Source organism: Castor canadensis, chromosome 4 (assembly GCF_047511655.1).
Source record: "Castor canadensis chromosome 4, mCasCan1.hap1v2, whole genome shotgun sequence".
NCBI classification, from domain to species: Eukaryota; Metazoa; Chordata; class Mammalia; order Rodentia; family Castoridae; genus Castor; species Castor canadensis.
The window spans coordinates 156,248,938-156,271,710 of record NC_133389.1 but is presented as its reverse complement, the minus strand read 5'-3'; the positions used below and the strand labels follow the sequence as shown (position 1 = coordinate 156,271,710).

The following is a 22,773-nucleotide window of genomic DNA, read 5'->3' as shown; positions in this document are numbered from 1 at the left end:
AGTGCCTATGCACAATAAGAAGGGAGTGGTTACCCAGTTTCTGGATGCAGAATCTATCTGGATGGATAGCCATGACACAGGAAGTCCAAATGCTCTTCCTACGTGTTTCAAGGTGCAGCTGTTTCAGAACTAAAAGACTCGATTACAATTAGCATTTACAGAAACTAACTCCATGTTAGCAAAAATGCTTCTTTGTCAGTCATTTAGGATGTAAAATTGCAATTACTATATTGGATTTATAACCCAAAATATTTACAAAAAGAATAGAAAAGAAATAAGATAGGTGAGGGGAGGGGAGAGAAGAAGTGGGGAGAAGGGAAGATCTTAATGTGACTGTCATCTGAGCTTGAGCCAGGGGTTACAACAGTAACTATAAAGTTCCACTTAACAGAAGTAAGTGAAACCCGAAGTCTAGATCTTTTCTCTAAACCTGTCCAAAACTCAGCCAAGATAAAAGCTCAGGACTATCAATTGTGCATTTGCTTAAATTACTTTTCAGTGTGTCCTAGTTCATTCTTATGTATTTAAAAACTTGCCTATTTGTGTTTTTTTTTTTTTTTGGAACTTTAGAAAACTTTTTATGCTAAGATTTTTATTAGCATATATTAATTGTACAAAAGAATGGGTTTCATTATGAAATTTTCATACATGTATATAATGTGTTTTGATCACATTCACCCCCTACTATACTCTCCTGTTCCCCCCCGCAATAGGAGGGATGAGAATTCACAAAGTATTATCCTTCTAAAGACTTGCATTATACTTAGTGCCTTTTAAAAATATGTAACCGTACCTCTGTATTTATAGAAGAATTAATAGAATGAATTTGATTTATTCCTATGTAACATTTTTTGGGGGTTGATTTGTTAAGGTCACGTGGATACAAAGTCCTTCTTACTGTTTCCTAATCACTGGTAACTTGCGTTCTCAGTAGCACCCAAAGGATGATTCTTTTTCCTCTTCCACCCGCAAAAACTAATATGGAAATGACCCTTTGAAACAGAGATGTATGAGTGGTTATAAATTATTGAGGATCTTTATTACTAATGAATGCACTTCAGCGAGCCCTTAAAAACACCACAGCCTCCAACATCACTGTGTTGCATGCAATTGCTAGGCAGTCAGAACAAGAAATCACTTCTACATGGGAATGCCACATCTGGAAATCTGCATCATTCAGCTTCTCCCTGAGTGAGAGTTGTGTCATTTATACACAACGTTTGACCACAATGCTTCTCCACAGAAACTAAGAAAGGTAAGGTCCTGGCAAAGTGCATTTCCAGCTTCCATGACTGGACAGGAGGCCAAGCCTCACACACTACTTGGGGACCATGGGAAGAGCAAGGGGGTGCACTTCCACCCCAAGAAGAGTGCTGATCTGATTTCTTTGTTACAGCTTTTCAAAACAGATTTTACTTGAATATATGTGGAAATTTCCTAGTTTTTGGCAAGTCTCATTACCACAGTTGCTATCATATTTTTAAAGAACCAATAGAATCTGATTTTGCTTTAGTTTCTCTCTATTTAAAAGGACATTTACTTGCCCAAATGAGTTGTGTTTTAAGTCACTCATTCATTAGAAGAGAAGGGTATATTGTGTAAATTTGATTATCATATAACCTTTTAAAACAATTTTCAATTGCCCACGTAAAACTGCGTAAAGCTTTCTCATAGCATAATTCCTCTTTTTGTTGAAATAATATAGTTTGAATAATGGTTGCAACATGAAACTGTTAACAAGGTAATTGACTCTTTCTAAATTAAAATGTGGACCAAATTCTGTGCATACCCACATATATGTGTATATATAGATAATATTTATTACAAGCTTCATATGTAGAATTATTTAGCAAGGTATTAGAAATTTAAGCAACTGAGAGCTTTAAATTTTGTGCATAAAAGTCAAGAAAATATAAATTTAGTTGAAATGAGAATTCAATCTACTTTTAGAATAGTGATGTTTCAAAAGTTCTAAGTAGTAATGGTATTAGTTTCAGGAGCTGGTCTCAGTTTTCTGGACAATGTGACCAGCATAGGAGCTTCTATACCTGGGTTCCTCCTTTTTATTCTCCCATGAGACTTCAGTCCCCCTGCACACCTATGCTCACTGCTCACAGGTAAAAAGTTATTTGTGCAGCTGCCTTTTTGTTCCCCCATATCTATTTCTCCACCTCAAAACCTTCTGCATACAATGTTGGTTCATTTCTAGTTACAAGGACCCTCTCACCATCTGTCATCCCAGGAAATGTGTGAAATGGACCCCAGTAAACAAGGCGAGTATTATTGTTGAATTTCTTAACATAGTTTGTAAACAAAAATATTAGACACAGATGTATTTTCAGACCTCTGAGTCACAGAACAGCAGGCACCTGGCAAATTTCTGGCTAAAAATGAATCTATTAGATGATTAAAGTGAGTTTCTCTCGCTTCTAAACAGAAATACATAATGTATTGAATATTTGGTCTGTTGTCTCAAAAACACCAAAAAAATTTAACAAGACTTAATGTCAATATAGTTAAGATTTAAATTACTGTTCAAATCACAAAATGTCTTATTTCTATTTATCTTCATGTTTTGTTATTAAAATGAATGACATCACTGTAGATGTTTTAATGTCAGGAGGAAGTTCTCAGTAAAATGTGAGGCCACAGTTGGGAGAAAGGTCCCACAGCTGTCACTGTATGAATATTTGATAACTGAATATGGGGAACTAACTGTCCCAGCATCTCTGAGTGCCAACTTAAACCCAAGACTGGTCTGTGACATTGTTATCACTACATCAGTTTACAACCTTATCCCCCTAGCTAACCTAGATTGTTCACCTTAGTTGTCTTCTGTAAAATTCTATGATTTCAAGTATCAAAAACAGCATTATGAAACTGTCTTTGGGTTTCCCAAATTTAAGCCCTCAACTCCTTATTCTTAACACAAAGGAGCAGACAATCCATTCAGAACCCAATATTTTCTCCCTGGAGAAGTGTTGTTCAAGTTTAGTATGCACCTGCATCACCTGGAGAGCTAAAATGCTGGACTCCACCCGCTAAGTCCATGATCCAACAGGTCTGGGGTGGAGTCTGGGAGTGCTCAATGTTAATAACTTGAAAGTGGCCAATGACAAGGCTACTTTCCTGGGAGCACAGTTTGAGGACCACTGGCCTAATGTAATCTATTTCGGATATCAAAGCAGATGATGGACAGTTGAAAGAGATCTAACTACATGCATCCCAGTACCTGTGGCAAATGGACACGATGATGTGGCTGAACAAAAATAAGGATCGTTGACAGCAGAAGATGTTTCTCAAATGGTGTCCATGAACAATTATGTCTTAAAACATGGAAACTTTGTTCATAGCGTGAGGCCTGATACATCCAGCAATTTCCTTTTTTGAGTTTTCTACCATCACCAAAAAAAAAAAAAAAAAAAAAAAATTGAGGCCTTGAGGAAGCAGGGCTGGCAGCAGATCACCCGGGACACTCATTCATTCTCCCCCATGCTCCGCATCCCAGCTTGCAGTGTTCTGACGCATAACCCCATCAGATGAGGCTGCAAAGCCTCACTTGACAGGACCGATGGGCCAGATGGTCAGCAGCTCCATGCCGTTCCTCCTGCTGCTCCACCAAGGGCTGCAGCTGGGAACCTGCACAGTCCCTGCCTTGCTGAGTCTCTGTATCCACTGAGAGCAATGAGGGAACAAAAACTGGACAATTTCCAGAGGAACAAAAAACAATGGGATGGGCACAGTCTCTTGTAAGTTATTTCTCCACTGTTATGCCTACTCCCAATCTGTTTTCCTTCTCCAGAGGCAGAGGTGTTTCTGACTTCTCTCCTCCTTCAACACTGGACTCTTCTCTAAAAATTAAGCATTTTTAAAAGGGAATATTGACTAGCAAAAGAATTAGAGAAAATTGTGGAATTTTTTTATGTTTGAACTTTGAAAAAAGAAAAGAGCACTTGTGATAAGTTCTTCAACAGGATCTCTTGTTTGGGTGACAAATTTTAGGCACAGGCCACATTCATCTTCTGCAGGTGTCTTTAATTAGTGATTACATATTGATTGCTGGACCAGTATACAGTTAGTTGTTCCTTGGTAGTCAGAGGGAATTGGTTCTAGGATCCCTTGAGGATATGCAAATCTGCAGGTGCTCAAGTCACTTATATGGCATGGTATTTGCATTAAACCTATGTATGCCCTCTTGTATGCGGAAATCATCTCTAGATTATTTGTAGCACCTAATACAATATAAATGCTATGTATATAGTAATTATACTGTATTGTTTAGGAAATTATGACAGGAAAATGTCTATGTTTAGCAGAGATGTAATTTTTTTCTAATTTCTTTATCCCTGCTGGTTGACTCTGCAGGTGCAGAAACCTCCAATCCAGAGGGCCAACTGTTTGTTCAGGGAGCCTGTGGTATGCTGTAGCTATTCAAAAATAGGTCTAGCCTGGTTCAGCACTGTGATTTCCCCCTCAGTGGCTTTGCATAGGCTTGGTGTGCAATATCCACGTGTGTATAACAGCTAGGACTTCGCCCCTCAACACTACAGGGCAAGAAATATCATTTTCCAAACCAAAATCAAGTCACTATACTTCAGTATGAAATTTAGACCAAGTTAAGTTTAGGAAGGAGCCATCCCTGGGAGACTGATAGAACCTCTGAGATTTTTATCTTGAACATCTGATCCAAAGTCTGACTTACTGTACCATATTGATTGCCACCTGCTATGCTTTTTGTCTTTGATTTGGGGGTCTACTTGGAACCTGGGGCTCCATATCAAGATTGGACACAGAATTCCTTCCTACCCATCATCTCTGCTTTTCCTGGTTATGCCTTGTAGTCATTCCTTCCTTTTAGGTAACCTCTAGTAAGGGTAGCCCTGGAAATATCCACTAAACCCTAAATCCCAACTCCCAGTCACTAACCTCTCCCCAATCCTGGAAAAACTATTGATAGGCCTATCTGTCTTTTCATACTACTGTTATCAGCTTAGTGATGAAACCGGCACCTTTAAGGGCAAATTCCCATATTAATGTACTTCCAAAGTGTCCTTCCCTTCTTTTCAGCTAAAACTTTATGATGAAAGCTGAACATACCCAGAAGCATTCCTGAATGCCATCTTTTATAATGCAATCTGAGCATGCCCAAAAGTGGTCCTGCCTCCCGTGTGCTCCTTAATCTTTAACTAATAATGCCTAAAAATGTGTCTGTCATCTTTCCTTCTTGAACTTTAAAATGCACCGGGTCATGAATGTACCACTTAACTGAGCATGCTCAGAAACATGCCTGCCCCTAAACTACTTTCCTACGTGAATATGTATAGGCTCCCCAATAAAATTCCCATTCTTCAAGGAGGGCATTGCTTTAGAAATAACTTGTGTGCTTTTTTTATGCTGCAGATAACAAATCTTCCTCCACTCTACTTTTTGGCCATGTTTGTTTGGGCTTTGCATTCTCCAAAATGCAAACCCATTAGGTTCAGTTATATTCAGGCCATAGTGGGGTAAACTTCAAAGATAGTTAACTTCAAAGCTCTTAGATCTCCCCAAGTGGTTAAAAGGGTTTAGCCTTTGGGATACTCAGAGGAATGATCACAGAAACATTGCCTTCTCATCCTTTAAATTCTCCCAATGCTGCTAAAACAAGAAAAAAAAATTAATGTCACCATAAACTTTCCTGTCACATACATTTGAATCAATGAAATCTGCTGAAATGTCCTTTGCTTCATTCCTGCTTGGGACCTGCTTAGCAAAAGCTGAAGGACTGGCTATTTCTAGTCACAAAACATCCCGGCATGTGTAATCCAATGAGGTTAAGTTTACAAGCAGTTTCATTTTCCTCAAGGCTATTTTCCCCCAGCATAGTAAATACAAGTCAATCTTGGGCTCAAAACTTGCCTGTGTGCAAATTTGCTTCAGAAGGAGCATTATGGGTGTAACTCTATTTAATTGTGATTTGTTATCACAAGAAATATTGGCGATACAAAGTATCTTGGCAGTTCTTTCCAGAGTTTATGATTGGTTTCCTCTCTTACTCATGGCTCAAACTAGTCCAACCCTTCACTATTCCTGGTTTTACCATCTCTTCCTGGTGCTACATTAGTGAACTTGTCCCCAACTTCATAAAGGAAACAGAAGCTCCATCATCATATCCTTTCATTCTTCCTCTCAGGGAATGAAGGATGGGCTTCCATCCAGTATCTCTCCTTAGGGATTGTATTGATTAGAAGTATTTCAGTTGCCTGTGATGGAAAACATAATTCAAAGAGCCTTTACCTTATGCAGTTAATAACCAAGTGATCTACAGTAACATATGGTGACATGGGTTGTATTCTTGAAAATTGCTAAGGAAGTAGACTTTAAGTGTTCTGGCCATCAAAAATGATAAATATGTAAGGTATGTGTGCATTTGAAAACAGCATGTTCTTCATGAGGAGACTTGGTGTGGCTCAGTAGTAGAGTGCTTGCCTGCCATGTGCAAGGCCCCAGATCCCATCTCCAGCACTGAAAAAAAGTTATACAAAATAAATATATATAATTTTTATTTCTTAATTAAAACAATTCAAATAAATAAAATGAAATGAACCAAGGAAAGACTAGACTATGCTGACCGAGGCGCAGATATTGTCACCAGAAAATAGATTTTCTATCTCTGCCATCTTTTGTGTGTTGGCTTTATTCTCAAGGTTCACTCCCAGACAAAGACAGTGACTGTTGCTCCCATTCCAAGTTCAAATCCAGCAAGAAAAAAAAGTTCACTTGTTTGATAACCTGAACAAAGAGTTGTTGTACCAAGTTCTGTAGTCATATTTTGTTCCCACAACGACACATTCTCTGATGCCTGTAGAGCAGCATGCCTCAGTTACATGCCTGTCATAGACAAGGAAGACAGAATTAGCACAGTAGAGTTTCATGGGTTCAGATGAGAGGACTGTGAGTCAAAAGTGAATGTGTGCTGGGTAGCTAAGGGAGCATGTGCCCACTTAGACTTTGCTGCCTCACATACCACCTGTATTCCCCACTTTCTGAATCCACAACTTCCTCTCTCATGGTCCCTGATATGCATTCTAGAATCTCTTCTGCCTTTGAAAACCAATCCCCATTTTATGTGTTGCTTAATTATGCTTCTCTCATCATCCCTTCAGATTAAAAGTTTTGAAAAAGTTGTGTTTTTAGGTTTCCTTGTTGCTTTACAGTCATTGCTCAGTCCTCTGCAATTTGCTGTTTAATCCCATGACTCACTGAACCCACACTTGCCAAGACTTTCAATATTCAAGTGAATCATTCTAAAAAGATGCTACTTTCTAGCCACAGTGTGGCTTCCAGGTATTGACATGCAGCTTGTCTATACATTCTGAAATTCACCTTCTTGAACTTCTCTGCTGCCCTTGCTTGTTTTCTTTGGCTTCTTTCCCATGCTTTCTCTTGGGTTTCTTTTCCCCCCTGGTTACTTAAATGATTATGCTCCTTGGGATGCTGTTCTTTAGTCTAATTTTTTCTTTGCTAAATACACTTCACTTAAACAACCAACTGACAGACATGGAACTGCCCAACTACCAGTTCTTACTCCAGATGCATAATCAAAAGTTGGGGGCCTGTGCAGCTGAATAGCACCCCTCCCAATATTCTCTAAAGCTAAACCATCACTGTAGCCACTAGCCACGTGACTATTGAACGCTTGAACTGTGGCTAGTCTGACTTGAGATGTGCTGCAAGTGTAAAAAAAAGACATCAAATTTCAAGGATTTAATAATATAAAAGAGCTCAATAATTTTGACTACATGTTACATAATATTTTGACATCCCTATTAAAATTAGAGAAAAACAACTCCAAATCCTCCCATATCATCACTTAATACACCACTAGTCTGAACAAACAAATAAAGTATAGGGCCTAAGTGCCCCCACTGTCCCCTCTATACTGCTGCAAACAAGGTGGTGTCTCATTGGCAGAACTTGATGAGAACTCCTCTAAGTCAGTATCAGTTGGCTTTGGCACAGAGGAATGGGTTGAAACTTATTTGCTACCTATTTGGGAATGCTAATCTATGCACACACAGTGTGAACATTGAAAAGGAAGACACTCACAGATGACATTCAATTTGTAGATGATCTTAATCTACAAATAATAGATAATTTCTAAGAATCACTTGCAAGTTGACTGGATCAGAACAATTGCTCTAAAATGAATAAATTTTCTTGATATGAGTAATTTTCAAACTTTAGTTTATATCAGATTTACTTCAAAAGAAACATTGCTGGGTCTCACTTCTAGAGTACAGAGTAGAAGACTTGCTAGGGTCTTATTGGAATGTGTGTTTGTGATACTGATGCTGTTGTTCCAGGAGCCATGTTTGAGAATCACCGCATCACATCAACAATAATCAGAACATACGATTTCAAATGCCTGAAATAAACTAAACAAATTAATGTGTAAGGCCTTATAAAGCTTTACTGAACAACACTGAAGATAATGTGAACAGATGGGGAGATCTACCCCATAGATTTTGATTTTGTTACACATGAACACTTCTTGTTTCAGTCTCTATGCTACAACAAAAAGTTCTGTGCTGAGAACCTGGTATATATTCTAAGCAGTTTTGTCATATTTATATCACAAGGCCATTGCCTTCTAATATAGAAAGTAAACAATTTTTTTTACATTTTTATTAGCATATATTAGTTGTATACAGGGCTTTCACTGTGATGTTTCCACGTATGCAACAATGTATCCCAAATGTACCGATCCTCTCTTTCAGAAAGTAAAAAGACTGATGCAGGAGTACTCCCCGCCTTTTGCTGGACTCTATTTGATGGATTTGAAGAGTACACTCTAGGGTTACCTCCAGCCCTAAAATACTCTACGTTCATTATTATTTGTTTCTAGATAGAACAGAGTACTCTCCATCTTAATTATTTCACTTACAAAATAAAGGAGAGCTACATAATCACTGAGATTTTCTTCTGAGACTTGGGATTTATACAATGAGTGAGTCCTTCATCCACAATATTTCCTGTTTTCTTTACAGATGCTCTTAGAAGTATTGAGAATTCCGCCTATAGAACAGCCTTTAAGTTACAATCAGTGCAAACGCTGTGCCAATGTAAGTAAATGCTCTTGAAATACTTGAAGTAATCTGACCCTGATCGTGTGTGATGGAAAATCCACAGAAAGAAACTGAACTTGCCGCATGCAAGTAACCGTGGGCTCTTGGAGGATGAACGTATGAATTAACCACTGGTAACAGACAAGAGGATTGGAGAGGGGAGAGAGCATATGAGTATCCAACCCACATGTAGCTGCATTGACTGAAAATAGAAAATGTGGATAAGAGTTTTTAATATTTTGCATTTTTCTTACTTGATGTCTAAAACCAGTTTTTGTTTTCCTTTCAGGACATCAATGTAAACCAAAAATAAAGTTACCAAAAAACCTTAGTTCAGAATCTGTACTTATAGATTTAAATATGAAAAATTTAAGCACCTTCTACCATGTAAGATTTGAATTTCTGAGTTGTACTTCTTATGTGTAAAAGTAGGTTCAAGTGAATAATCCATGGGCCATAAACTTTTTAATTATCTAGAAAACTTCTTTTGAATGCTGTGATTTTCTTTTCTTACATTGTTATGTAGGCAAAGTATGATAAAATATAAATCATGAAATTCTCCAAAATGAAATAAATTGCATCCAAGCTATGAAAAGCAATAGTCATTCAATATCCCACGTGTTTTTTTTTTTTTTTTTGGTTTTGTGTGTGTGTGTGTGTGTGTGTGTGTGTGTGGTGTTTGCATTTAAAAAGTTACTTCCTGCTGGGTAACTGTGGCTCACACCTGTAATCCTAGCTACTGAGATCAGGTAGGCTGAGATCAGGTAGATGGAGGTTCACAGCCAGCCCAGGCAAATAGTTGACAAGATGCCATCTCCAAAATAACCAGAGCAAAATGGACTGCAGGTGTGTCTCAAGCGATAGAGCACCTGCTTTGCAGGCATGAAGCCCTGAGTTCAAACCCCAGTCCCACCAAAAAAAAAAAAAAAAAAAAATCACTTCCTGAGAAATGATTTCTGACCTCATATCAGACTGAAAAGAAATGGTTATACATTTGACCCTTCTACCAAAGGTCTGTGGCTTTTATGTTTACATTTTTCCTTCTACCTCATAAGCTATATGGACTAGTAGCTTTTATATTGCGCTTCACAAAATGTACATGATATGAGGTAGTGCGTATCAGTTAGGGTAATAGGAAGAGGGCATAGGCAGGGAGGGAGTACTCAAAGACCATGTCCTCAAAAAGAACAACTCTGATTTCTCTGTTTTCCATACTAGGATTCTGTATCAAGTTACTCTGAAGATGGATTTGGGGCTTCACAAAAATTTTTTTTAAATCATTGCTCTAGACAAATAAGCTCACAACTATTGCTTATTATTCCAGGGATAAATAAAGGACAGAATGTACTTATTAAGAATTTATCCTCCATTATACTCTATTCCTAGAGGCTGTTCCATTAAGTTGACAGGAAACGTTCACTTAAGTCTCCATCATTAATGCCTAGAAATATACAATAACCCAAGTGGAGGATGTACATTTTTTGAGCTTTTCATTATTCCTGGCATCAGAAACAGTGAATAAAATACTCAAAATACACAAAATCAGTGTTTGAAAAATTCCACCTAGAAAAGACACCCAGGCAAACATTTGAGAAAAAAAATTGCAAACACTAAGAAAAAGTATAACATGAGCTCCAAGTAGCAGGATCTGGACAGTATCACTGTGTGAATCTTGTGGTGAGATTAACGGGCCACACCCTTATCTGGACTGCTGTAATATAGAACTCTCAGCAAAAGACAAAACACCCTGTGTTCAGGATGCCAGGTCCAAGTGATAGGGTTTGTGTTGGAATAGTGATAAAGGAGTTTACAGCCTGTGCCACCTGAGGCCAGGTTTTTATTTAAGTTACATTCCTGAAATCTGATCCTCTGTTCCTTAGACTCACCCCTTAAAAGCAGTATCAGAGAACAAATAAAAAGCTTTATTATACTTGCTAGATTCCTTTTCTATGAGAGTGATTTACAAAGTAGAGCAAAGTGTGGGGTTTCATTATTTCACAGACTCAAGTGTTTTCAATACCAGCTGCTCTTGGTGCTCTTGACATTCCCACCTCTCAGATGGCACAGAGGGTGATTATTAATTTTGTCTGTCATTACTTGTCTGCAAGAAACTGAAGAGTTCACTTTATGTAATTCTTTCTGTTCATTGCCTTATAAAAATTTTAGAAGATAGTAAATATATATAAGAAATAAAGTATTACTTTTTTGTAAGCAGCTCTAGTTTTATCAAGTGCTGTTTCTAGATTATGATATTTACGGAGCTAAGATCAAAAGAGTGATGTTTCTGGGGCTAGGGAAGAACCTAAACAGTGTGATAATTCAGACAAAGAGCACTGCGCTTTTCTTAACTATAGCAGTTGCATCTGCACACATGATATTCATCACACAGCTAGGCTGCAGACAGGAGAATCTGTATTTGAACATGAAAGGTCAATTTGTTCATTTTACTTAATGCAGAGTATAAAAATGTTTTTTTCTAACTTATCACCATGGTGTTTTAACTGCCTTGGAAGGTGTGGTATTCAAATTCTACACTTCTCCTTCTTTAAACTTTAGTCTAGAAAATGACATCCTAGAAATTATACCGGCAACAATGTTTTAATACTTTAGTAGCAGAGGCACTTTTCCAAAATCAAATTGTCAGAATAGTAATGCCTGAACCACACACAAAACATAGTGTCCAAATTTCAGTCATATTGAATTCCCTTTATGAAAAAATAGTTGCTGTAAAAAGACAGTCTTACTTAAACCCTAGAAGACATTTGCTTTATTTGAAGCCACTTGTTCTCATCAGAAAATAAGACTCAGTACTTCATTTGCTTCTTCCAATGGACTTGATGGACAGCTCCCTGATTCAGCAGGTCCTACTCCGCCCAAGCTTCGAGGAAGCCAGGGAGAGCTCCCTTTCTGTGCAGCAGCTTTTTCAGGAGCTCCAAGAGTTATTTCAGAAGGCCAGGGTGAAAAAACCAGAACAGGTGCATCTCAGAGCTCCAGAGCTCACCCTGAGGTGAGGATGTGGGTGGTTGCACCGTGATCTCAAGGGCAATGTTGAGTTGCCACTGGTCATTCAGCATGTGGTGCTATCTAATGTTCGCTTGAGGGTTTGTATATAAGAAGACTAGTCCATTCTCTTTCTCTCTCTCTCTCTCTCTCTCTCTCTCTCTGGTTTTCAGAACTTGTACTCATTCAAGAGCAAACAAGTAAATGTCAGCCATAATATAAATAACCCATGGGTATCTAGGAGGGAAAAAAAAACTCTGCATTACTCTTTCTCTTATTCTGGTTTCCACTCTGGAGACAGCCGACTCCATCAGGCAGGATGACTCCTGCATCCCCAGCCCCTGGCACAGTACTTACCACAGAGAGGCATCCACTAGCTTTATGTTAAGTGAATGAATGAAAGTGGATTTATGTTAAATCCACTAGCGTTATATAGCATTTTAATTCAATGTTTTTTCTGCCAGATTCTAGATGTAGTAGAAGAGGCCATGAAAAGCCAGAAATTATAATAGTCTACAAGCAATGTCCAATGACAGTTATGGTTTATATAAATCACTTAAAATAACCTTGTCTTTCCCATTCTTGCCTCTGTGATTTGTTGCCATACAGCACGGAATCGGGTTTTCTCAAGCTTCTGCCTGTGGCTGCTGCCCTGGTCGCCCTCTCGGGGGACAGCCCTCTTACAAAATACAGAGGTAAATGTAGGGTTTGTGTGCTCTGAACTGCAGTGTACCCTCCCCCCAATCAACAATGTGTTATCTTCTTCATCCACTTCTGTGTCCCTGTCGCAATGACTTTGCTCTTCAGTCATGCTCAGCATGACTGGCTTGTTTTTATTTTTATTTTTTAAATACTTAAGATCATAAGGGTTTTGTGATTTTTTTTAATGATGTATGTTTTCTATTATACATTACTTGGTTTTTCTTCATATTTACAATTTTGGAATAATCCAGAAACTACTAATAATTATTTATTAACAACTGGGATAATCCCACATTTACCAACATTCACCATCAGAGCTTTAATTATCCAAGGGTTGAATTATGGTTTTCAATTCCACATCCAATGATCTGAAAAGAACAAGCAAATAACCAAGACTATTAACTTTGCCTTCCTTCCTCTTTGTGCTCCAGAAAAACGCAATTTAAAACACATACTTACCACATTCTTATCAAAGACACAAGTGTCTTAACTTGCAGATTTCTTTTCCCCTTACATGTCTAGCTCTTTTTCAGCTCTATGCAGAAAATAACAGGGGAGGCCATGATCCCAGGGCACGCATGACTTGAAGGGCTTTGAGAAACCTATTAACAGATGTACAGCAGGTAACTCCCAATACTTCAGCATTCTAAACTTGTGTGTTATACTAGAAGCTGGTTTTACAGGGTCAATTCTGCCTTCATATAGCTCACCATGCAAACTTGTCCCCTGTAGAGCCACTGCTACTCTCCAAGTATAGGCCCACATTCAGTTTAGCCTGATCTATGCAATTGCACCCTAACTGACCTCTCCGCTTCAAGCATCCCACATTTCTCTCTTTCTCTTCATTGAGTTTAGTGTCCTGTTCAAAATGTATCATCCTGTGTTAGTCAGCTTTCTGTTACTGTAATGAAATACCTAAGTTTATCAACTTAAAAAGAGGACAAGTTTATCTTGGCTCACAGTTTTAGAGGTTTTAGCCTATGGTCAGTCAGCCACAAGGCAGACCATCATGGCAGGACCATGTGGTAGAGGAAGCTACTCACCTCATGCCGGCCAGGAAGCAAAGAGAGAGGAAGAGATCAGTATCCCATAATCCACTTTGAGGGAACACCCCCAGTGACCTAAAACTTCCTATTTGGCCCTGCTTTTAAAGTTTCTACCACCTCCTAATAGCACTAAGCCGGGAGCAAAGCCTTTAACATGTGGCCATAATGGGACTCTCAAGAACCAGTCTGTAGCACACCCCCATACCTAAAATTTTTCATTGGCCGTTCTTATCTAGGATAAAGTCTTACCTCCTAAGCATCACAGGCAAAATTCTGCAATTTGACCTAATCCTACTCTTTAAAAACAGATGAAATCATGATTACCATACAAAAATAAAGGGAATATGAGTCCAAAGTCTATTTTATTCATTAATTAAATTAAGGTGACTGAAAGGAATAAAACCAAAGAGCAGACAAATTGTAAGATTAGGAATATTAAGATGAATTTGCAGATGGATACAAAACAGACTTTTGGTGATAGAGTATTGTCCCTCAACCAGGATAGAATTTATTTACATGTTCATAGACAAGAATTATTTGCACTGCTATCAGTTTTGTCTAAGTTAACTTTAATCTCTACAGAGCTATAAAATATCTAGTCAAAGACAATGATGTATTACCCTGTAGGTTCAGATAAGCACCATTGATAAGATAACCAGTGGTCTCTTTTGTTTATTGCAAAGTATTTGCTTTTTCCTTACAGTTCTTATTCCCTGTTAACTCATGCATTTCAAAATCTGCATTGTGCCTCACATGCACAGCATTTTCCATGTCTGACTTTGCCATTGCATATCCTTTCACTGGACAAATACTGTCTTTCAACATCAGTTCAATGGTCACCTCCAGACTCACAGCTTAACTCCCCATGCATAACTTTGTGACATTTGTCAAATTTTACTGGATGCTTTACTGGAGGCTCAGGGCCTTATTATATCTTACTTTCATTTATAGATTTTGTTTCCGTCCTACCAGGCAAGGGAATTTAACTTAAAGTTAATTAAGTTGTCTTCAATGTTAAAACAATAAGAAATGACATAACCAAGCAGACACTATAGCAAATGCATGTAGCAGATTCCAGGTTGTCTTGTGTGTAAGTGGTTATTCATTCTTTTCCTGATTTTATGTGTATGTGTTTTTATATGTATTTTTAAATTTTAATTTCTTTAATTTTTTATAGAAAAATTAAATTCTTTATCTCTTACCATCTTCTTTTCTGGTTAGATGATTCCTCTAGTTATATGTTTTCATTCTTTGCTTTTTATTTTTTATGTGTCTATTATAGGTTTTTGCACTGTGGCTAATATGAGGTTTCAAACAAATTTTGTAGTTATAGTGGGCTATTTTAAACTGATAATCATATGCTTGATAGAAAAAAATCTTACTGGTTGTCATGGTACCCACCTATTAATCCAGCACTCAGGAGGTTAAGACAGAAGGATCTCAAGTTCCAGGCCAGCCAGGGCTACTTAGGGAGTCCTTGTCTCAAACAAGCAAACAAAACAAAACAAAAAAAACTCTACATTTTAATTCCACTCCCTCTCCAGACATTTTTAATTTGGGGATCACAATTTACATCTTTTTCTATTGCATACACTTCAACAAATTGTAGCTATGATTATTTTTACTGGTTTTGACTTTCAGCCCTCACACTAAAGATGTATGTGGTTTGAACAGCACCATTACATTTTTTGAGTGTTCTGAATTTGACAGTGTTTTCAGCTTTAGTTTTATACTTTCAGATGTTTTCATTAGCATTCTTTTAAAGAACTCCCTTTAGCATTTTTTGTAAGACAGGTCTGGTGGTAAAGAACCCTCAACATTTGTTCGTGGAAATTTTTTGATCTCTTCTTCATTTCTGAAGAACAACTTTGCTGGGTTCAGTATTCTTGGTTGGCAGGGTTTGTTTTCTTTCTCCCTCAGCACTTTGAATATGATCTCTTACTCCCTCCTAGTCTATACAGGCTTCTGCTGAGAAGTCTACAACTAGACATAGACATACACATTAGAACTCCATTATATGTTATTTGCTGCTTTTCTTTTGAAACTTTCAGGCAGTCTTTGTTTTCTACAGTTTAATTATGATACATCTGTTTCTCAGTGTCCAAGGGGATTGATTTAAGCACTCACTGTGAACACCAAAATCCATGGAAGCACAAGTCCCATCTATAAAGCAGCATGGTATTTGCATATAATCTCACACATCTCTTGTATACTTTAAATCATCTCTAATTACTTAATATACCTAATGTGTTGTAAATACCATCTAAATAGTTACATACTGTATTATGTAGGGAACAGTGACAAGAAAAAAGTGGTAAAAATTCATTACTTATAAAATACTTTTCAAACACTTTTTAATCATGGGTGTTTGAATCCATGGACGTGTAAACTGCAGGTATGGAATACTGATTGTCATCATGGAGTACTTTCACTGAGACTAAATCTCACTGGAGATCTTTGGCCTTCCTGTATCTGGGTATTTATATCTTTTACTAGGTTTGGAAAGTTTTCTTTTTTTAATCTTATTTTGTTAGCATATTATTGTTATACTGGAGTACATTGTGACATTTACAAACGTGCTTACAATATATCTTAGTTAGATTCGCCCCTTCCATCATTCTCCTTTATTACTTCTCCTCCTGGAAAGATTTCTGCTGTTATTATCTATTTCTTTAAATAAGCTTTCTACCTCTTTGTCTCTTTCTACCCCCTCTTGAATGTCAATGACTCATATCTTTGCTCTTTTGATGCTGTTCCATAAATTCTGTAAGCTTTCTTCAATCTTTTTCTGTGTTTTCCTCTAACAATATTCTTTCATATGACCTGTCTTTAAATCCAAACATTCATCATTCTGCTTGATCAATTCTAAGATTACAGCCCTCTACCATATTTTTCATTTTGTTCATTGTATTTTTCTGCTCCAGTATTTGTTTGATTTTTTTTATTATTTCAATTTTTCTGATAAATTTCAGAATTGTTTCTTTATATTTCCTTGAAGTTTGCTAAACTTCCTTAAAATGTTTTTTGCATTCTTTGTCGGGCAGTTCATACATTTCCATCTCTTCAGAGTCAGTCACTGGCACCTTATTTTGTCAGAGTCAGTCACTGGTGACATTTATGTTTACCTGGTTATTCTTGTTCCTATGGTCATATTTTTATGTTTGCACATTGAAATAATAGGTAGCTACTTCAGTCTTTGCAACCTACCTTTGTCTGGGAATGTCCTTCAACAGTAAGCCTATCTACAAATTCAAGGTTCAGACCACAGGTAACAGCCTATAGTCAGGGGTTATGGGTATCTCTTTGTGCTCAATCTTACTGTAATGAACCCAGTATTGGATCCACTGCAAATTGCTACACTTACCTTCTCTTTCCCCCAAACACTCTTCTGCCTTGGTTTGAGGAAAGAATAACACAGGCAATGGAAAACTATCTTTCCTGCCCTCTTCAATAGTGTTTTTCTTATTATTGTGCTATAACCAAGTACTTTGATCTCTTACCTGGTTTAACTCTTAAGAAGATATTTGAGCTAATAGGTATTTGTTCAAATTGATGTTTCTGCAGAGGGTGGCAATTGCTGAAGAGTCCTTTCCTCCCATATTGCTCTGCTCTCCTCTTTTCTCCAAGATGTTTGTATTTCTTAAATACAGTGGTACTTTAAATTTTTTATAAGGTGAAAATGTCAGGAATAGATACTTTTGAACTATTCTGCTGGTTGCAACAGCACATAGAGATTGCCAACTTGCTGCAGACTCTCAGACAGGTCTCAGGGCCCCACCATGGCAGATGCTGTTCCCCAACAACCCCACGTCTCAGAACTCAAGCAGGCGGGGAGCCAGTGAGGGTAGGAAAATCTGTTCACAATCAGATATTAAGTGTATGTGATGAAAGGAGATGGGCTAAGGGGCATTTTCTTTTTCTTCTAGAATTCCTTGTGTTCCCCTTCTGACTCTTACTGATGTCTCCAGACTAGCATAGTCCATCCATTAGGCCCTAAAATGCTGCCCTTGTTCCAAACTCAACTAAGGTCAATGAGCTGCTAAAATGTCAGCTATCCTAACACACCCCACCCTCCCCTCCTTCCCCATCTCCATGCGTTAGTATGCTCCTCCCCTCCTTCCCCATCTCCATGCATTGGTATGCTCCTGAGAAAGCTGTTAGGATGGTGGAGATTTGTCTAGCAAATTATCATTCTGTTGACTGCCATTATGGACTCAAGGATGGATTCCCACAGAAAATTCCAGTCCCCACTATGTGATTCAAATCCTCTCTTAAGAATCCTAATTATCATTTCAAGTGTCATTCTGCCTGCGCCAGCATACCATCTAGTCATGCTTATTCTTCCATAGAACACCTGCAAGAAATTATTCAAATGGCAATTAATCTACAAAATCTTTATGCACACTTAATAGCAAGAAATGTAGGTTAAAACCCACTACAGAAGTGAATTTTCTTTTCAGTAGTGTTAGAATCTCAGAGCTGGCAAGTTGATCTCATGTTATCTACCTCCTTTATTTTACATGTGAAATTAAATTCTTTTCCCATGGCTCAAGGACACCAGAGGAAGGTGAATGTTGAGTCAGCAACACTGTCTAAATAAGTGGTCCAGTTAGTTCATCACCATTCAAAAGCCAAAAGATGAGTAATGGGTTATTTTTCACAAATGACAAATAACATAAAGAATAGTTACTTACATTTCACTGGTGATAGGGTTATTATCAATTTAAAGTACAAGCCATCTTGTCACTATTACACAAATGTTTGTTTACTTCTGCCTAATTGTCAGCAAAGAGGTTTTAAGTGCCACTTCCCTGATTAGAAGAATGTTCATTCAAGTTGATGAACTCAGCAGGAGTTCTCTGAGATTACTTTTGCCTGCTGACATCTTGTGTCTCGGAAGAGATCAGATGTGGAATTGGGACTCATGACCAAATAGGAATTGATGGGGGTGACAAGTATACATATCTGTGCATATGGATGATGTCAAAGCCAAGTCCTTGGCTATCTTGGAAGTCACAGGAGGTTCACAGTCCCTTAGTTATATTCCTTAAGGTGATTGTGATTGAAAAATGTACATTAAGCCTTATTACAAAGCCTTATGAAAAACCCTGAATAAAGAGTAAGCAAAATGTCCAATCACAATCATCACATCCTCAATTTTTAGAAAACTATTTAATTGGAACTACTCAGGAGACAGAGATCATTGGGAGGGTTGAGGATTGAGACTAGACCCCCTTCCCCCAAAAAAAGTCAAAACCCTATCTCAACCATAATCTGGGCATGGTGGCATGGGCCCATGGTCCCAGGTAGGAGTATGATGGCCCAGACAAAAAGTGAGACCCTACCTGAAAAATAAACCAAATAAAAAGGGATAAGAATGTGGGTCAAGTGGTAGAGCATTTGCCTAGCAAGCATGAGACCCTGAGTTCAAACCCCAGCACTCATGACCACCACCCCCAATTTAATTGGCAAATAAAAAAATTATACATATTCAAGATGTAGTTCTGGCTACTCCAGGGCAAGAAGAAGGAGGATCAAGACCAGCACAGACAGCCCCATCCCAAAAAAAGAAAAGATGTGGGTTTTTTCCCATATACACACAGTGTAATGTTTACCATGATCAAGTTACTTAGCCACATCCATCACACTCATAATCACCTATAGTCACTGTGAGGGGGTTGGAGAGAAGGGGAGACCCAAAATCTGTTCTCTTATCAAATTTCAAGTGAACAATATAATACCATGCTGTATATTAGACCCCCATAACTTAATTATCTTATAATTAAGATCCCAACTGTTGTGGGAGAGAGTCTGTGGAAAGTGCTGTCCTCAGCTGTTTCCAACAGGTAAGTGCTATGAAAATGTCTCTGAGAACCAGGGCAGACATGCTTGAAAAGTTTGGCTGACTGATTTAAAGTAGACATTTAAAGTAAACTTAAGGTTTATACTCTTTTAGCAACATCTCCCCATTTCCACCCCAGCTCCTGGAAACCACCATTCTACTCTCTGTTTCTATGAGTTCAGCTTTTTCGGATTTCCCACGTAGTATTCCTGTGTCTGGCTGGTTTCACTTAGCATATTGTTTTCTAGGTTCATCCATGTTATAGCAAATGGTAGGATTTCCTTCTTTTTGAAGACTTGGCAGTATTCTATTTTATATGCATCACATCTTCTCCATTCATGAGTGTCCATGGACACCCAGGTTTTTTCCATGTCTTGGCGAATGTGAATAATGCTGCAATGAACATAGGGATGCAAATATCTCTCTGACATAGCAATGTCACTTCCTGTCACCACTTGCTTTTGATAAGGATAATGATTACCCCCTACCTCAAAGACTGATGTTATGGTTTGGATATGAAGTATTCCCAAAAAGAATCATGTGTCAAAGGTGTGGTCCTCAGCCAGTGGATCTAATCATTGGGAGACTATTGGATCATGAAGGCTCTGACTTATTCAATGGATTGATTGATCATAATTATAGATTCGTTATTAGAATGGACTGGTGGGAGGTGGTAGAAACTTCAAAGGTAGGGCCTAATTGGAGGAGGTAGGTCACTGGGGGTATGATATAGGGGGATGAATTGTCCCAGGACCCTACCTCTTTCTGCTTCCTGGCCACCGTACCCTTTTGCCATGATGTTCTACTTTACCACAACCCGGAAACAAAGGACCCAGCCAACCAAGAGTTGAAACCATGAGCCAAAACAAATCTTTGCTACTTTTAAGTTGTTTATGTCAGATGTTTTGTCATAGTGACAAAAAAATTGACTAACAATTGGCATTTGATAAGATGATGTGATATGAAAACATTTGAAAGGTTCTCCTTAAACATACTATAACTTTGGAGTCTGCTCCCATTTCCTGCATGGGGAACAGAAAGTGTTCCTTTGTTTGTCCCCCATTTCTCTCCCACTTTATCCTGTTGTATTAAATTCTTTTCCTAATAAACTTTACTATTACTTTCACTAAAAGAAAAGTGCTATAAACTTTAATGCCATATCATTGTGATCTGCATTTCATAGGTAAATAAGGGCAAAGAAAAATTAAAATAATTTGACCAGGTCATAAGAACTGACACAACAAGCCATCTCTTTATCATTCCATTGCCAGACTTTCTTCTCTCATCTTCCTCCCTTCTCTTCTTCCAAATGGTTCATTCCTTGTTTCAATTTAAGCATTCCACAAAAACTAGACATTTCATTTTTGCTTTGATTCAGACAGTCCATCCAGTGTCAGGAACCCAATACCTGTGCCTCCATGGCTGTGAGCACCGTTGCCCAGGCATAATGAGTGAGGGGCCACATATTTCTCCATTTTCCAACAGCTGGCATGAGGTTTCCTCTTGCAGATCCCATCTGTCGTGGGAGAGAGTCGCACACTGTGCTCTGTGGAAAGTGCCGTCCTCAGCTGTTTCCGAGGGGTCAGTGCTATGAAAATGTCTCTGGGAGCCAGAGCAGACAGGCTTGAAAAGTTTGGCTGACTGATTTAAAGTAGACAACCTAATTTAGGAGGTAGCCTTGCCTGTAACTGTTTCTGTGGTAAACTTCTCCTGCAGAACTGACAGAAACAGAGCCAGAAAAGAAAAGTACGAATCATGCCTAAAAATGCACTTTTGTGCCATTGTTTTTCAGGTGTTGAGCCCAGGAATCAAGGAGGAGAAATTCCTGTCTTGGATTCTGTCTGAGCCTCTCATTCTCCTGTGGTTCCCAACCTGCTACCGCCTGTCAACCACACAACAGGCCACTTACCCTGTTCGGTGCGGTGCCTGCAAGACCTTCCCAATTACAGGACTAAGGTAGAACCATCATGGTATTTCACAGACAGAAATATTCCTCTAACAGAGGAGCCACATCTCTCTAGATTCTTCTCACATATCTGGAACTCAGTTGACTTTTTCAGCTCAACAATTCCCTGTCTGAGGCATCCTAGCCAAAAATAAGTTTATGTCATCTCCTATAATTCGTGGAATGTTAAACTCTTCTACTAATTTATACACTGACTACTAAACATTCTTATTCCTCTAAAGGGAAAAATGATCTCTTGTTTCAAAAAAAATTACACTTTTACTTACACACTTTGGAGGCCACCTGTAATAAGAACAGCTTATGTTTGTTAACTGTTAAGCAAATGCTAGACTAGAGTGAGCAGTTCACATGAATTATTTCATTTCAAACATGTTACATGCCTTTTGAAAAGGTTGCATTACTGTCTCCAATTTGCAGAAACGTTAAATTGACGTGGTTAGCAAGTGGCAAAGGCTGCATTCTGAAGCCAGAGTCCCTGCCTTGCAACTGTGGCGCTATGCTGCCTCCCTGTGTAGACAACTGGAAACAAGGGATGGGACTCAAAGGAAAAACGTGCATTTGTGAGAGCCACATGGCCTGCCGAGAGACAAGGGCAGCTAGGTTTAGGGCTGAGTGATTCAGACCTTACAACAGCTTTCAGGATGACAGGCAAACTCCCATCTTAGAGAATGGTTGATGTAGGTCTCCCAAAAACTAAACAATGAGGATGTAAAATTAGAGTTGTTATTATTACAGGTTTGGGAAGGAGAGAAGGAAACTAAAAGTTCTAGAGCAGGCACAGACGGCCCATTATTTGTGATGGGTGAACACAGGAATGGAGAAGAGGTAGGAGTGAAGCTCATACCTGAGGTGCCCAGGTGGGCAGGGGTCTGGAGGCTTGGCTCTTGCTCACTTTATTTCACTTCCCTTCCCATATTTCCCAACCTTAACTAGCTTAGAAATTAAACACTGTTCCCACAGTTGTAAAATAAACTGCTCTGCCCATAAAAAGCCTGGATATGAAGTCTTAATTTTGCTGAGAAAATGAATTGAGTTTGCAGGGAATTTGGAGGACACAGGGAAATGTGGCTCATAAAAAAGCTCTTTACACATAACTGAACTTGAGATGAT

At 38.4% G+C, this 22,773-nt stretch overlaps 1 protein-coding gene across 1 annotated transcript in view; it reads left to right on the top strand.

Annotated features, from left to right (window-relative positions):
• The first annotated feature begins 2,254 nt into the window (after positions 1–2,254).
• Dytn (dystrotelin) overlaps positions 2,255–22,773 on the top strand; it is a 58,897-nt gene continuing 38,378 nt past the window's right edge. Inside the window, 7 exon segments of the mRNA XM_074069556.1 lie at positions 2,255–2,273; positions 9,030–9,104; positions 11,916–12,113; positions 12,692–12,802; positions 13,332–13,432; positions 21,207–21,278; positions 21,490–21,653. Coding sequence (XP_073925657.1) covers positions 2,255–2,273; positions 9,030–9,104; positions 11,916–12,113; positions 12,692–12,802; positions 13,332–13,432; positions 21,207–21,278; positions 21,490–21,653 — 740 coding nt within the window.